Source organism: Limanda limanda, chromosome 8 (genome assembly GCF_963576545.1).
Source record: "Limanda limanda chromosome 8, fLimLim1.1, whole genome shotgun sequence".
Taxonomy (NCBI): Eukaryota; Metazoa; Chordata; class Actinopteri; order Pleuronectiformes; family Pleuronectidae; genus Limanda; species Limanda limanda.
The window spans coordinates 12,391,326-12,406,528 of NC_083643.1; the positions used below are offsets into that span (position 1 = coordinate 12,391,326).

Genomic DNA, 15,203 nt, shown 5'->3' on the forward strand with positions numbered 1-15,203 from the left:
AGGTTTATTCTCATTATTTTATAGACAATCCATTCTGCTGGATCCGGGCTGTCCTCGTTTCCCCCCCCTCCCACCGACCTCCTCCCCCTGGATGATCCACGATGCGGTCCTCGGCTTGGTGCTTCACCAGTGGCGCTCTCCTCCTCCTCTGCTCGCTCCGGCTGATGGACGGAGCCAGAGGACAGCGGTCGTGCAGTGAGGTGAGACATGTCCTTTGTCCCTGCCTGGGTCGTGTGGGGGGGACACAGCTCCACACAGAACTCCACACAGGGGGATGGGGAGGCAGGCAATTACGCACTGATTGAGCCTCTGTGGATGCGCACACATACACACACACGCACACACACTGACAGCGAGTCGGTTACCCCCAGTGTCCATGTGAAATGAAATTGAAATGGACACGTATCCGGACTGAGTCACTTTGTGTGATGGGAGAAGAGACGCACCTCGATGCTTCCTCTGTTTGGACAAGTCTGAGCCAACATGGAGGAGCGAGGGATCTCTACTGTGCTCTGACGGTGTGAGTTCTCATAATGCTTCGGGCTAGGCTGTTATCAGCTTCCTGCATGGAGTGGCCTTTCCTTCCCTCTGCTCTGGATCAGCTCGACACCTCCTCAGCCCAGGCTGGCAGCACACAACACACACACACACACACACACACACACACACACACACACACACACACACACACACACACACACACACACACACACACACACACACACACACACACACACACACACACACACACACACACACACACACACACACACACACACACACACACACACACACACACACACACACACACACACACACACGAAGACTGTCCCAAGATAGATAGAGGGCTAACATTCCTTATATGTTATTGGCTCAATCCCTGCTCTAACACCAGCAGAGATTGACTAAAAAACCCTGTGTGCTGCAAAACCACAAGATTTAGGTTCCCCTGCTTTTGGCATCATGGCTCACATCTTTGTTTAAATGGAGAAGAAGAGGCTGACGTGGTTTGAGGGGGATATTTAAGGTCTGGGATATCAGTTACATACTAAAGCTTCTAAATTATAATGAGGTTTTGGTGCAAACAAAATAACAAAGGGTTATCCTAAATCATGCAAAGGAGCAGTGTGCCTGGGACTTGATGTTTACCTTTGAACGCACAGCATCACCAGTGGCCGCACCAGTTATTCAGACTCACAGTGTAATCAGATCTAATGGTAATGCATTTTGTCTATTATGATAGATCACCAAGCAAAGAAATAACTTTTCTATTATTCTTATTGGTCTGCAGCATCACAACCACAAAACATCATGATAATAATCATCAAAGTTTGCCTGTGAGGCTTAGAAGCTATCATGCTGATTAATGGGGTCAAGTTAATATTTAAAGTCTGTTATTGAGTTTCAGTGCAACATAGTAGATTTCTTGTGTTTTAGAGTTAGATTGTTAAACTTTGGTCTATAAATGTAAATGTTAAATCCAGCCTCATTCCTCATGTCCTTTATCAACTGTGTGACTGGGCTGTGTTCACACAAACAAACACACACAGACACACAACAGTCTGCATGAGCCATGGTGTCAAACTCTGGTTTGGCTCAAGGAGCAACTTTATGTAAACTGTTAGAAATGAGGCCACTCTGCTGTGTAGATAGAACGATGGAGAAGAGACTGTGTGTGTGTGCATGTTCTTGGTGTGTATGTGTGTGTGGTTGTGTGTGTTGTGGTTTTCACTCCAGACCACAGACAAATTGTGGACCACAGGCTGCTGCGTTCAACAATCCAGTGTCGAAGTGTTTCCTCAAACCCGCCTGCCTGTTTTAGCCTGCTGCCCTCACCCCTGTTGCCATGGAGATGGTATGTTGTGTATCCAGGGCAGAACAGCAGTCGTGGCTGGAGAGATAACGCCGTCACCAGAGCTCTTCTTTTGTGAACCCGAGCAGCAGGATGCACATAGTTAAAGTCGGTACTTGTTGCTAACGCTGGAGCTCCATCTGCTTTGATTCACCCAGCGATGACTCAGGGCTCTGTGTTGGGTGTGGTGTGATGTTTTCCTGCCTGGACTCTTGTCCCACATTTGCATTATGTTTGCATCCCACACTGTTTAAGCAGCTGAGTTCTTACGCAGATGTTTTTTGTTGTGTGTACGTGCAATCGGCAGACAGACTACTACTACGAGTACACAGAGTGCGACAGTACGGGATCTCGATGGAGAGTGGCCATCCCGCACAGAACCGGGGCCTGCACGGGACTACCAGAGCCTGTACGCGGCACAGAGTGCAGTAAGTATATGTCAGTGTGTGTGAGTGTGTGTGTCTCACCTTCTTATCACTGGCCTGGAATGTCCGCCACTACAACCTGACCCACCCTGTATGGATATCGCCGAACCGACCGCAGAGCAAAGCAGCGAAACACTGTCCCACAACAGCTCTGTGCTGGCTCACCGCACCAGACACATCATCAGCCGGCCATGTTGTCGCTCGGAGATGTTGTGTGTGTCTGATGTGAGTTGCACTAAGTGGTGACAGATGTTGGGGTGTCTTGAAGCGACGGCAACATCTGCCACCGCTGGAAAATATGTTATAATTGAGCGTCTTAATTTAAAATACAACTATTTGAAAAAAAGAGAGCAAGTTAGTGCCTTCGGAGATAATGTTTTTAAAAATAAACTGTGAGTCTTTGTTTTCTCTGGAGGTGGCGCTTACTAGAGCCCGACCGATATATCAATCGGCCAATAATATTTGCATATATGAGCCTTTCACACACATATTGGTATTAACTCTCTCTAAATATATTTAAAATGTAAAATTATTATTTCAAATTCAGTTTTTTTGGTGATATTTGTGTTTTCTTTTGATTTATAGTTATGTTTAAACATTTATGGTTGAACTGTAAAATATCAAGCCTGATTGCCTGATATGTATTTGTGAACACATATCAGGCAGATTTGAATTATTTAAAAAAAGAACACAGATGTTAGAAAGGTGGTCACATGAGTTTGTCTGACCTCCCTAGAACAGGTTTGCCCTCATGGTTACAGCACTTCTCCACGAATGAATTGAGATTATCAGCATCAGATTATCTGCGTGTGAGATAATTCAGGTGAAAATGTCAGTCACAGAATGAAGTGCAGAGTAGTTAAATTGAAGAATGTGATTTTACTCTCGGCGACGTGTCTTCCACACGCGCTTCTTTCTTCACGCCTCATTCCTCTGTCAAGGTGAAATGTTTTTTCAAATCTGTCACCTTTTGTTATTTTGACAATTTTCTGTTTCCTTCTTCCTGTTTAGACTCACACACAATACACACAGAGAGAATAGCACACACACCTATTTCTTCACAGCAACCTGAAATATATATTTTAAAAAAAGTGCACGGATTCCTAAGATGTAAAACCTTATGACAAAGAGGTCAAAACATCAGTTTTACCATAAACTTTATTATAAATAACTATAATAACTAAAATAATCTGATTTAGATGACAACAATATTTGACCATTTAAATGTGAAAATAAGTGCACATCTCTTCTACATTGTTTGTTCTGTAAAATATAAGTTTTCTTATGGGAATGAAGTGGCAATCATTAACGCTGACCTCAATATATCTGCAGATTTTTATCAGTTAACTGATAAATAATTCAAGCTCTGCGTGAATCACCTCCTGTTGTGCACAATAACACACAGCACGTCTCCGCATATACTATCCACTGCACACATTTCATACCCATTCACAGCATAATGGCTTTTGACCAGACAAAGTATGAGGAAAAGCTGACAGTTTCAGAGTGTTGGCAGATGCATAAAGCAAAGAGGCTCAGTGGAAAAATGTGTAATGACAGACACACACACACACACACACACACACACACACACACACACACACACACACACAGTGTAACAGGATGTAAGGATTAAGTTCTTCTCTCACTACGGCTACATTTTACTGAATGCAGCAGTGATTTTCATGTCTCTGTTATCTTTTCATTTTATATTTTATGCATGAGTTCTAGCAGACTGTGACGTGTAATATTCTCCTTCTCTCCCTCCGTCGGGGTCTCTTGCTTCCTCCCCCAGCCTTCTCCTGCGAGTCTGGGGAGTTCCTGGAGATGTCGGCTCAGGAGTGCACCAAGTGCGCCGCTGGAAGCTACTCCCTCGGCAGCGGCATCCGCTTCGACCAATGGGATTCCATGCCTGCTGGGTTCAGTAGCCTGGCAACCTCCCTGGAAAACGGCCCCCGCGGAGACGACGGGGTCACCTGCAACAGGTGTGGGAGCGAGACACGAGAAAAACTCAAAGCTGGGTTGTAAGCAATTTTTCAATTTTGAATTTGTTTTATTCCATTTTTTTCTTGCAGTTCTTCCTGGGTGCCTCAAGGAAACTACCTGGAGTCCAACAGGGACGAGTGCACGGTCTCCCTCATCTATGCCGTGCATCTGAAGAAACAGGGCTCCGTCACCTTCGAGTACCAGTATCCAGACAACAACCTGCTGTTTGAGTTCTTTGTGAGCTTCATCATCTTTTATCCCTTTACTAATGGGAAAATCCTGTCCCTGTGTTTGCTTATTGATCTGTTTAAGTGGATTCTGAGTCTGTTTGCATAGTCTTCGTTTCTGTGTATACACTGCCAACGCAATGTTCTGGTCCGTCCAGTAGAGTGCTTTAATACCTCAGGTCATAAAGCAGTAAAACACAATAGGAACAATGCTGATGGACGTGAAAACAAAATGCTAGATCTACATGCGAGTGGCCTCAGATTGTGATCAGACAAGAGGGCAACGTACCGACAGGTGATGCTCTAGATCTGTTGAGAGCAGAGTATAACAACAGCTGCTCTAATGTCTGTTGTGAGTCAACATTTGACACATCATGGCAGAAAAGGCCGTGACATTATTAATTGCTGTCTTCCATTAAGTTCTACGCTGCCATTGTTCATCCTGGCTCCTTGATATTACTGCAGGGTCACTTCAACGGAACAGAGCCATAATTAATGCGAAATACTTGTTGATATGACAACACTGAACAAATCTGTATCCAAAATTAAAACTAAATACCAACCATCTTAACGACTGAAAGGTCTGTGGTAGATTTCTAATCCTTTTGAAATAAGTGTTCTAAATAAATTAAAAATATTTATCAGCATCTACTCTCAATATGCAAGGAGATGGTTTCTGCTGCTGGACACTGATCTTTGTGCTCTGTGTTTAGATCCAGAACGACCAGTGTCAGGAGATGGACCAGTCCACTGATACCAAGTGGCTCCAGCTCACCAATCATGGTGAATGGGCGACCCACACTGTGAGTTCTGCATTCTGTAAGATGAACAAAGGCTTTGACAGCTGGCCTCGGTCTTGTGTTGGCAGAAAGCAATGGACGCTAACAAGCAGAGAGCCCGAGTCACTTAATGTTGCCCCCAGTATTTTTATTGTTAATTATCATTCACCGTAATGGTAGGGCTTAATATGATCCAGTCCTTGGATCTTTTAATTTTTTTTCCCCCAAAAAATGTGAAGGTTGAATCTATTTTTTATGTTTTCACACAGTTAGATTACACATTTTTTTTAATAATAATGTTCATTAATGAAAAAGAAAATTAAAAAGGCAGTTTGAACTGAAATTACTTTCATTATTATTGTTTCCTTCGTTTTTCTGTGATCGTGAAAGAACGTCTGTACTCAGTTTGTAGTTTAACTGATATATGATGACCACGTGTATTCTAGGTGAACCTGAAATCTGGCACCAACATCCTCTACTGGAGAACAGGAGGCGTCGTGATGGGGACCAAAGTGGTGAAGCCTGTTTTGCTGAAAAATGTCCAAATAGAAGGTCACTAACATATTTCCTTGTCTCTCTGTTGGCTCGGTGACATATCAATGCACTAACTCTCTGTCAATCCCTTATGCAAGGAGTTGCATATACGTCGGAGTGTTTTCCGTGTAAGCCCGGGACGTTCAGCCAGGTCCCAGGCTCCTCCACGTGTGAACCCTGCCCTCGGGACACCTACGCTGGCCACGGGGCCAGCTCCTGCACTCCCTGTGACACCACCATTCAGTTTGCAGGTAGGAACACACAGTGACACACAAAAGAGAAGCTTAAAGGGATGGTTCAGCCCCAAAATGAAAATTCCCTCATTATCTACTCACCACTATGCCGATGGAGGGGCAGGTGAAGTGTTTAATTCCACCAAACACTTTTGGAGTTTTAGGGGGTAAACAGTGTTGCAGAATAATCCAATACAATTAAAGTAAAAATACAGCGTCATTAACACCAAGTTTTTAGCCTTGGTCCTGTCCCATCCCTCCACTGGGTCTTTTATTTATGGCACCTCTTTCTTATTCATTCCGAGATATTCGGATTCTTCCAGTTTTAAGTATCTTGTGTGTTCGAAAGATCATAAGTACGCCCACTCGTCTCACATTCTCACTCGGGGGCAGGAAAACTGTCAGGATCAAATGACTTGGACATTCCCGTTCTCACATTCAGGGCGTACGGAAAATCGAGGGAAAGTGTCCGGACTTCAGTGTGTGTCTGAAAGCAGCTTTAGAGTCTTTAGAACAACACAAAGAAGTTATGTGTCGCCTAACTGTCACACATCACTGGCCAGAAGTATAGAAAGAGCACTCTTCCTATTTTCAGCCACATTAGTCAAACTGCAGAAGAAGAAAAGCGCTTGTTGGCTCAGTGTGGCAACAGAACAAAAGATTCTGATAGATGGTGTATGCTGTTGTATTGTTAAAGATTTAGTTGAGTATATTTCCACATGTAACACAGTCACTGTCCCGGACCCTGCTGGGCTGTCGTCGTTAAGATCATACAAGGTCATAGATGGTCTTTGCTGTTATTATAATTTGTTTGCCTTGTCTAATGAAATTAAATCGTACGTCTAAGAAAAAGTTCTATTAGTACAAAAAGTACAATTCTAGTGTCTTCTACCGAGGCAACGTCTCGACTTCTTTCTGAGTATCTTCATATTCTCTCATATAATCCTGTGAATTTATCTCCTCTTTCGTAAAATCATTGACAAGCGACTGTGAGGATGCTGGAAACAGCTTGAGTCTTCTAAACATATTGCATATTTAATCCAGCTCACCTCTTTATGCATATTGTATGATCTGGGCCTCACTGCAGAAAAAGAGCAAATTATTCTTTCTGTTCTTCTTTTATTCTTCGTTTGTATTCACATCTCTCGTCACACAGTTGTTTGCTTGACCCTGCCGTCTTTCAAATAGAACTGAATTGTTCTCTATTTCACTTTGAAACCTGTTTGTTGATGATTCAGCTCGATGTCTTTGACAGAGGCTTAATGTTTATTATTATAAGCGCTGCAGTATTAGTGGGATTTTTTTGCTAAATTTTCAATGTTTCCTTCGAAGCTGAGGGATCGGCTGTGTGTAAGAACAGACCTCCGTGTTCCGTGAAGGACTATTTCCAGATCCACACAGCATGTGACCACGACGGCAAGGTGAGAGAAAGGAGGCCACGTTCAGCTGAACCATTCGGAGGAGTCTGCTTCTGTGATCGCATAATCACACCTTCCATCCTTTCCCGTCACCTTCCATCTCTGTGTGATTTCAGACGCAGGTCATATATAAGTGGATCGAGCCTCAGATCTGTCTGGAGGGTGTGAGCGGAGCCGAGACGTTGCCTCCGGGCGGAGAACCGGAGCCCTGCCCCCCCTGCAACCCTGGTTTCTATAACAATGACACAGCCACCTGCTCCCCCTGCCCGACCGGGACCTACTCTGACGGACTGCAACGTAAACACAAATTTACCTTGTGTCTTTGTCTGCCTACTTTTGTTCAACTTAACTTTTGTCATTTTCTCTGTGCAACTTTCCCCTAATTACGTTTTTATTGGTGTCCATCCGCCAGCGTGTAAGCAGTGTCCAGCAGGCACCGAGCCCACCTTGGGCTACGAGTATAAATGGTGGAATATTCTTCCTGCGAACATGAAGACCTCCTGTTTTAATGTGGGCAACTCCAAGTGCGACAGTATGAATGGTGGGTGTTATGTTTTTTTTGGCAAGTAACAGTGTTCTTTCTTTTCCTCCTTGTCTTTAATCTCAAAGGAAAAGTTCAACTTTTTCAGCAGTATATTTATTTGCTTCCCTGCCAAGAGTTGGATGAGAAGATCAAAACACCACTCGGGTTTCTGTGCAGTAAATATAAAGCCATATAATCAGCTGCCAGTTTGCTTCACTTGTCTTATTTTCAGCCAAATTAGTCAAACTTTAGAAGAAGAAACGTACGTGTGTGATCTTAAAGGAGGATCCGATTTTAAACCTCACATATTATTTACATCCTAAAAATCCATCTATTATAAATAAGCCTCACCGCTTATCTTTTGAGGGTCTGGGGGGGGGGCAAACAGAGACAAACAACTATAGTCAATTTAAAGTCTTGAATTAAGGAAGTCGTGGAACCTGGAGAAAACCTACGCAGATAGGGGAAGAACATGCAAACTACACACAGAAAGACCATGTCCAAACTAGGATTCGAACCAGGAACTTTCGCCCTTAACGTGTGAGATCTTATTTGTTAACTCATCCAGCCAGTTTGTTTTTAGGTTTGTAGCTCTCTCCCTCTTTCCAGTCTTTGTTCTTAGGTTAGCTACACCAAGTGGATGCCAGTGGTAGCTCCATATTTACCGTAAAAGTATTCGAGTGGTATCAAACTCCTCTACAACTCTCACCAATGAAGATTAAGATTTCCCACCTCCTTGAACTTAAGATACGTTTTGAAATATATGGGTGATGTGGATCTGTTGTGTCCTTTAGGCTGGGAGGTGGCAGGGGATTACATCCAGAGTGGAGCAGGAAGCTCGGATAACGATTACCTCATCCTCAACATCCATGTTCCTGGCTTCAAGTAAACAGTCATTTTGTGTTTTTCAGTCTCCATCTCTTTCGTCACTTTTGCTGTCTGACGGACTAATTCCTTCTTGTCTATTTACTTCCTGTGTCAGGCTTCCTACTGCAATATCCAGCCATTCAGGGACAGAGTTCGGTCGCATAACGTTTGAGTTTGAAACTCTGTGCGCGGCCGATTGTGAGCTCTACTTCATGATGGTGAGAACTGCCCCGGTCGAGTGTTGGCTGCCTCCTACATAATAATATGATCATATACAGTATATTTATTATTGTATATCTTCTAGGATGTAAACAGGAAGAGTACCACTGTGGTGGAGTCATGGGAGAAAACCAAGACGAGACAGACGTACACATACGTCATGACCAAGAACGCCCCGGTTTCCTACACGTGGGCTTTCCAGAGGACTAACCAGCCTGCAGATGTAAGCATGAGTACACTCTGATATTACACTACTTCCAACTATGTTCAATGGAAATGTAGGATATTTATAGTTATCATGTTTTATAATCACACTGTGGGATTTTCAGGAATCTTGTTATTCTTAGTAAGGAACAATGACTCCTAACATAAAGAAAGCCTCACAGTCTAAATGTTCACAAGTGTGTATATAATAATTATAATATACTTAATTTGTAAAGCATCTGTCATACAAGAAACGCAGCTCAAAGTGCTATACATAAAGCTGAATGAAAATAAAAACATGTTAAAATGAAATTCAAAATAGGAAGAGAACAGATTTTTAAGAAACATAAGTACATTTTTAAAAGATATTTAAAAGAAACGGAAAAAGAAATTAGATTAAATAATAAAAATGAAATGCATAAAAACATAAAGGAAGAAAAGTGTTCCGTAGAAAAAATATATGGTTCAGTAGTTTTTTATTAATCCTAACAAACACAAATGAAAACAATCTCCTTGGCAACAGTCATAAACATTTACAGTGACCTTATTAAATAGCAAGTCATGAGCAGCAGATGTTATTTCCCCTGTAGTTTTAAACCAGTTTTTATGTTGTTGCAGTTGCTGGTCTGATCCATTGAGTTCAGGCCAGTATCTTTTGCCATTCGGTCCCTCCTTAGATAAGGAGACCTGGTCTGGTGTTTGTTGTCTTGGCTCCAGAATCCACAAAGGTCTGATAAAGTTCCAGTCCTGTAAATCCGCTCCACACTCGGTACACCAAACACACCCTTCTGTTTGCTCATTAAGATCATTTCTGAGGCGGTGGTGAAACCGAACTAACTTGTTTTTATCGCTGTGCTCACACAGTACCCTGCAAAACAATGAAGAAAAAATACATAACAAAAAACTGAATAGATGTTTTTATATGGCGGGGCTTTCAGTCCACATGCGTCTTACTTCACTGGTTGTAGAAACTTGGAATTTTTACTATCTCCCACTTATATCAGCTGTTTTGCAGGAATGTGTTTTTCAGTGAATAATACAGAAAAATACAGTATCACATGTAAATCACAGTCGCTGATGCTCGTTCCTGACGAAACCTCTTATATATGTTTAACCAATCGCCTTTAAATGCAAACGTTGGGGCTCATCCCAAATTAACTGTCGATGGAGTACAAATACTGTATGTTGTGATTCACTCATGTGTCGGGGGTTGTGGTAAAAACTTTTAGAAACACAGGTCCCTCCTTATACACCTCTCTGAACTCCACTACGCCTTTTAACAGGACACACATGTTAGTTATCGCTGTCAAGGAGATTCTTCATGTCTGTTGGTTTGAGGCCAAGAAAGAACCGAATACATTTTTGCGAGGAACCAAACAAAAGAAGGATCAAGGATTTGAAATGGGATTTTTTTTCTTTCCCATCAAATTATACACATATCAAGATGAAAACCATGGCCCATTTAGGGAACTGTTACCTACAAGTACATGTAATTTGGTTTTATTTAATCTAAAGGGACTGTAAGAAGAGGTAGGTGCTCTACCGAATGCCTTTATAGTTCATTCTGTTTGTTTCAGGCCCGTCGGTACGTCAACGACGTGGCAAGAATCTACTCCATCTCCGTGAGTAACGCAGTGGACGGGGGGTCCTCTGGGTGTCGGGCTTGTGCGCTCAGCACTCAACCGTCCAGCTCCACCTGTGTGCCGTGCCCACCTGGACATTACATTGACACACGCAGCAGCCAGTGCATGGAGTGTCCACCGAACACGCACCTGGTCTCTCACGCCACGCCGGGCCCCGAGGCGTGCAAACCCTGCGGCCCAGCCAGCAAGAGTGACAAGGTTTGTCGCTGATGCTCGGAAAGACATCAAGCTTTTCTTAAACCGTATTATTTATATGGCACAACCATCTTTACCCGAGTTTGTGTGTTTTCCCAGGACCACAGTTTGTGTTACAGTGACTGTCACTTCAGCCACACAGAGGGAAACGTCACTCTGACCTTTGACCTCAGCCTCCTCGGCTCCGTGGGGTCTCTGATGAACGGTCCCAGCTTTACCTCCAAAGGAACTAAGTACTTCCACCAGTTCAATATCAGCCTGTGTGGAGGACAGGTGTGAAACACACACACACACACATAGAAAACCCTGCCTTTTCAAAGGTTTGTGTATAGATGCATCACTCTCTGCTCGTTCTTATTTCAGGGTCAGCTGGCGTCGTGCACAGACAACGTAACAGACCTCTCCATCACTGACTACCAGAGGGAGAAAGGTGAAGGAGCCAATGCTGTCAAGACCTTCATCTGTCAGTCAACTATCATCCCAGCGAGCGGACGAGGTTTCCACACAGCGCTCTCCTCTCAGTCCATTAACCTGGCCGACACCTTCCTCGGTTAGTACGGGATCCCGCAGAGCCGGTGTTAATGTGATCTGCATTCATTGTCCCTGTAGAAAGCTGAATCGGTTATATTTTACTGATATAGAGGAGATGAGGCAAAAGAGAAGGAAGAATATTTAGAACATGTAAGTTTTTTTTAAATCTACAGTTATGGTTTAAACATAGCTCATAACGCCATCCAGTATTTCAATGAGTCGACGGCCTCTAAATGTGTAGAGTGTAGAGTCAAATGTTTGAGATGTTATCACATTTATATGAATAGGACTGCCCTATGTCTTGGGGGGGGGCTTACGGTCAAGACTTAAGGGTAAATTGTGCTTTCTTGTAACAGGAGCAACAGTAGACGATACACTCGATGGAATAAGGGCGAGACCAGACCTCTACCCCCAGAAAGCGAAGAAAGTTCCCGATATCAACTTCTACTACAGGTAACGGCTTCGGTTCAGGCTTTTTTGTCAGTGTAAAACAATATCCGTGCTCTAAGGTTCTTTCTCTTATCTCTGTATTTGTTTTTCATAAGGTCTTTGGAGGCGACCTCGTCTTGTGAGTCCGGTCGCAGTGCGGTGCTGACACTCCGCTGTAACCCAGAGAGGAGCACTAAAGGAGAGCTGTCAGTTTCCAGGTACACCCCCATCACCGTGTCTCCAGTTTAACGAACATAACCTTCATCCACCTAGAAGTGACAAAACTCTGCGTTTGCTTGTTCCAGCCAGTGCCCTGCAGGAACATGTGACGGCTGCACCTTTCACTTCCTGTGGGAGAGCTCGGGGGCGTGTCCCACATGCACGGCGAGAGATTACCATCAGATAGAAGGAGCGTGCAAGGGAGGAAACCAGGTGTGTGTGTGGACTTTAGGTTATCTCGTGAAGCAAATTAAAATGAGAGAACATGATCTGTCACATTCTGACTTTGTACGTGTTTGTGTGTGTGTTTATCCTCAGGACCTGCTGTCTGTGTGGACTGAGCCCAAGCTGTGCATGGGGGGGGTGAGCCTGCCTGATAAGAGGACGCTGCCGTGTGAAGGTGTGGAGTTCTGGATCCGGCTCGGTGCCGGCGTGGGCGCCTTCACCGCCGTGCTGCTCGTCTCCCTCACCTGCTACTTCTGGAAAAAGAACAAACGGTAGCTCCTCCTCCGTGCTCCCTGCCCCTTCTTCCACCCTGGTCTACCCCTTCATTTCTCCACTTCACTTCTTTACCTGTTCCCTCTCTTCTGATTTCCAGTTCTTTTCCTCCTGTTGTGTCCCCCCTTACACCCTTTCTTTTTTGTCCCTTACTTTTGTCTTCCATACACACCTCTCTGTCCTTATGCCTGTGTCTTCCCTTCTTTTCCTTGTCCTCCCCTCTCCCTGTGATCTTACTCTGTCCCTACTTTTGTCTTATTTTCCTTGTCTTCATTACTCACTGTCTTCTTCTCTGTCCTACTTGTATCTTCCCTTCTTTTATTTGTACTCCCTACTCCCTGTTTCCACATCCTTTTTTCCCCTCATTCCTCCCTTTTTTCGTATTTCCTTTCCTCTCTTCTCTTCTCCACCTATCTCTCCTTACCTTCCATCAAACTCTTGTTGTTCAATCCCATCCCTCGATCCAGTTTTTGTCCGAATCTGTCCTCTTCTTGTATTTTCTCAATATACTGATTCTGTCACTTGTGTCTTTGCTAGGCTGGAGTATAAGTACTCCCGGCTGGTGATTTCGGCCAATAAGGAGTGTGACATGCCAGGAGCCGACAGCTGTGCCGTGATGGAGGGAGAGAACGAGGGCGACATGGACGATGAAGTCGTCTACACAAAGCCCTCTCTGCTCGGCAAACTCAAAGCCATAGCCTCCAAGGTGAGAGTTGCTGCATCGTTTTGCTTTTACACTATACGGAGAAAATCGTTCAAACTGTGGCAAAATAAGTATTTGTTTCTGATTTCAGGGAAACGGTGAGAAGTACGAAAACGTGCAGCTGAACTCGTCTCATTCGAAAAACCTGGTGTGGAGCTAGGGTGGCGGCAAAGTGGGTGGGAGTGAGAGACGAGAGCAGACCCTCGTGAGACTTTCCACTGATGGACCCTTTAACCGACCTCCCCCTTTATGAGCTTTGGTACCTGGAATACCAACCGTGTGTCACAAACATACCTACACACACCCACACACGCACACACGCCAGGCAGGTACCGAGAGCCAGGTTCAGAGGAGTCGCACCAACACGCAGGCCTTAAAGCTTAGTATGACTGAGCCGTCCAACTGGAAGCATAGTACTGTGAAGCAGGCGTGAGCGATAGACGCTCCTGATTCAAACTGATGTCAGAGAGGCCGATAGAAGAGCTCAGGGTGAGACAAGGACCTATATGAGAAGTTTATTTATTTCAGTCTGTGTAGTATCTGATATTTCTTTCGACAGCCACGCTGCATCATCAGGGTCACCGTGGTTAGTGTGCGTTTGTGTGTGTCTTCATCTCCCATAGACATTTACACAGACTGATATATTTTGTCAAAAAAAGTCTATATCTTCTCATTCGCACTCTTTGGTTGTCGAAGTCACTGCACTAAGATCTGCCGACCAATGGAAAATGAAGAGGACGTTGTTTGTGTTGATTATCAATGTGTGTCGAATAAATAATGTATTTGTGTATAAGTTGACCCAGTTTGATTCATTCCTGTTCCACTTGTTGCTTTTGAGAAATCTTTAACTGCTTTAAATCATTTGAGTAACGACGCAAATAGCAAGTGCAAAATAATTGGCAAGATTCTTGTCTTATAATAAGATTTATTCTTCTGGGAAATTATCTCCCAATTTACATATTTAATTTTGAGGTTTTCTTTTAAAATATACGTTTTAATTGGGGAAAAAGCCCAATTCCACTAGTTCCACAGTATAGAGTTTTAAAAAATCATGTTATCCCTAAAATATAAGTTCAACAAATGTAGTTATCGTGTAATCGGTGTTGTCTGTGGCGCAGTTATTGGTCCAAAGTGATTCAGCACCTGATACAGTGTTACATATTTCCAGCTGTGAGAGTTAAGTTCTTCCTGATGAACTTCAGGTTTTCAGTTGTGAATGCCCTCTCCACTTGACCACATTTATTTCCTTGTGAACATTTGCAAGGCCTGAAATCATTCAATCCTTGAAAGGCTGCTGTCTCTTTGTTTGCAAAAGTATTTCATCAAACTGTGGAAGTGTGACCTGCCTCGATATAAGAACTGTGATATTGTGTCACTGACATGATGTCCTACCGGCTGAGGTCACAGCCGTTTAGTTTAACACAATCTATTAAATGCAAAGTGATCAGAACAGCGTTGACTCCAGCGGCTCTGGCTTAGAGACACTGTTAGTGGTTTCTTGTATTTGAAATGACCTCAGACTGTTCATAGTGTGAACAAGAGTTGTTCAAAGCAAACACATGATTACGGTTTAAAAAGCACATTAATATTAGTTTGATGGGGCACATCCACCCATTATCTCGTACTCTAATCCTTCGAGGGTTGCTGGGGTGCATTCAATTTCAGTTTGTCTCGTCACATCAAAGCTTTTAAATGTTTTCATGATATCTTAAGATTAA

At 43.6% G+C, this 15,203-nt stretch overlaps 1 protein-coding gene across 1 annotated transcript; it reads left to right on the top strand.

Annotated features, from left to right (window-relative positions):
• Positions 1-142: 142 nt before the first annotated feature.
• On the top strand, positions 143-14,245 carry elapor2a (endosome-lysosome associated apoptosis and autophagy regulator family member 2a). The gene is made up of 22 exons (XM_061076189.1): positions 143-200; positions 2,160-2,280; positions 4,073-4,262; positions 4,353-4,500; positions 5,204-5,293; positions 5,716-5,821; positions 5,902-6,054; positions 7,369-7,457; positions 7,571-7,751; positions 7,867-7,995; positions 8,772-8,862; positions 8,960-9,062; positions 9,149-9,286; positions 10,845-11,108; positions 11,205-11,378; positions 11,469-11,655; positions 11,993-12,089; positions 12,182-12,283; positions 12,371-12,497; positions 12,603-12,781; positions 13,320-13,488; positions 13,577-14,245. Exons 1-22 carry the CDS (start codon positions 165-167, stop codon positions 13,643-13,645), a joined length of 2,943 nt encoding a protein of 980 aa, XP_060932172.1. The 5' UTR covers positions 143-164; the 3' UTR covers positions 13,646-14,245.
• Positions 14,246-15,203: the final 958 nt, after the last annotated feature.

Coding starts and splice junctions, on each gene's coding strand:
- elapor2a (XM_061076189.1), top strand. CDS start 165: ATGGACGGAGCCAGAGGACAGCGGTCGTGCAGTGAG. Junction 11,379..11,468: donor TCAGCCTGTGTGGAGGACAG/GTGTGAAACACA, acceptor TTCTTATTTCAG/GGTCAGCTGGCGTCGTGCAC. Junction 12,284..12,370: donor GGAGAGCTGTCAGTTTCCAG/GTACACCCCCAT, acceptor TGCTTGTTCCAG/CCAGTGCCCTGCAGGAACAT.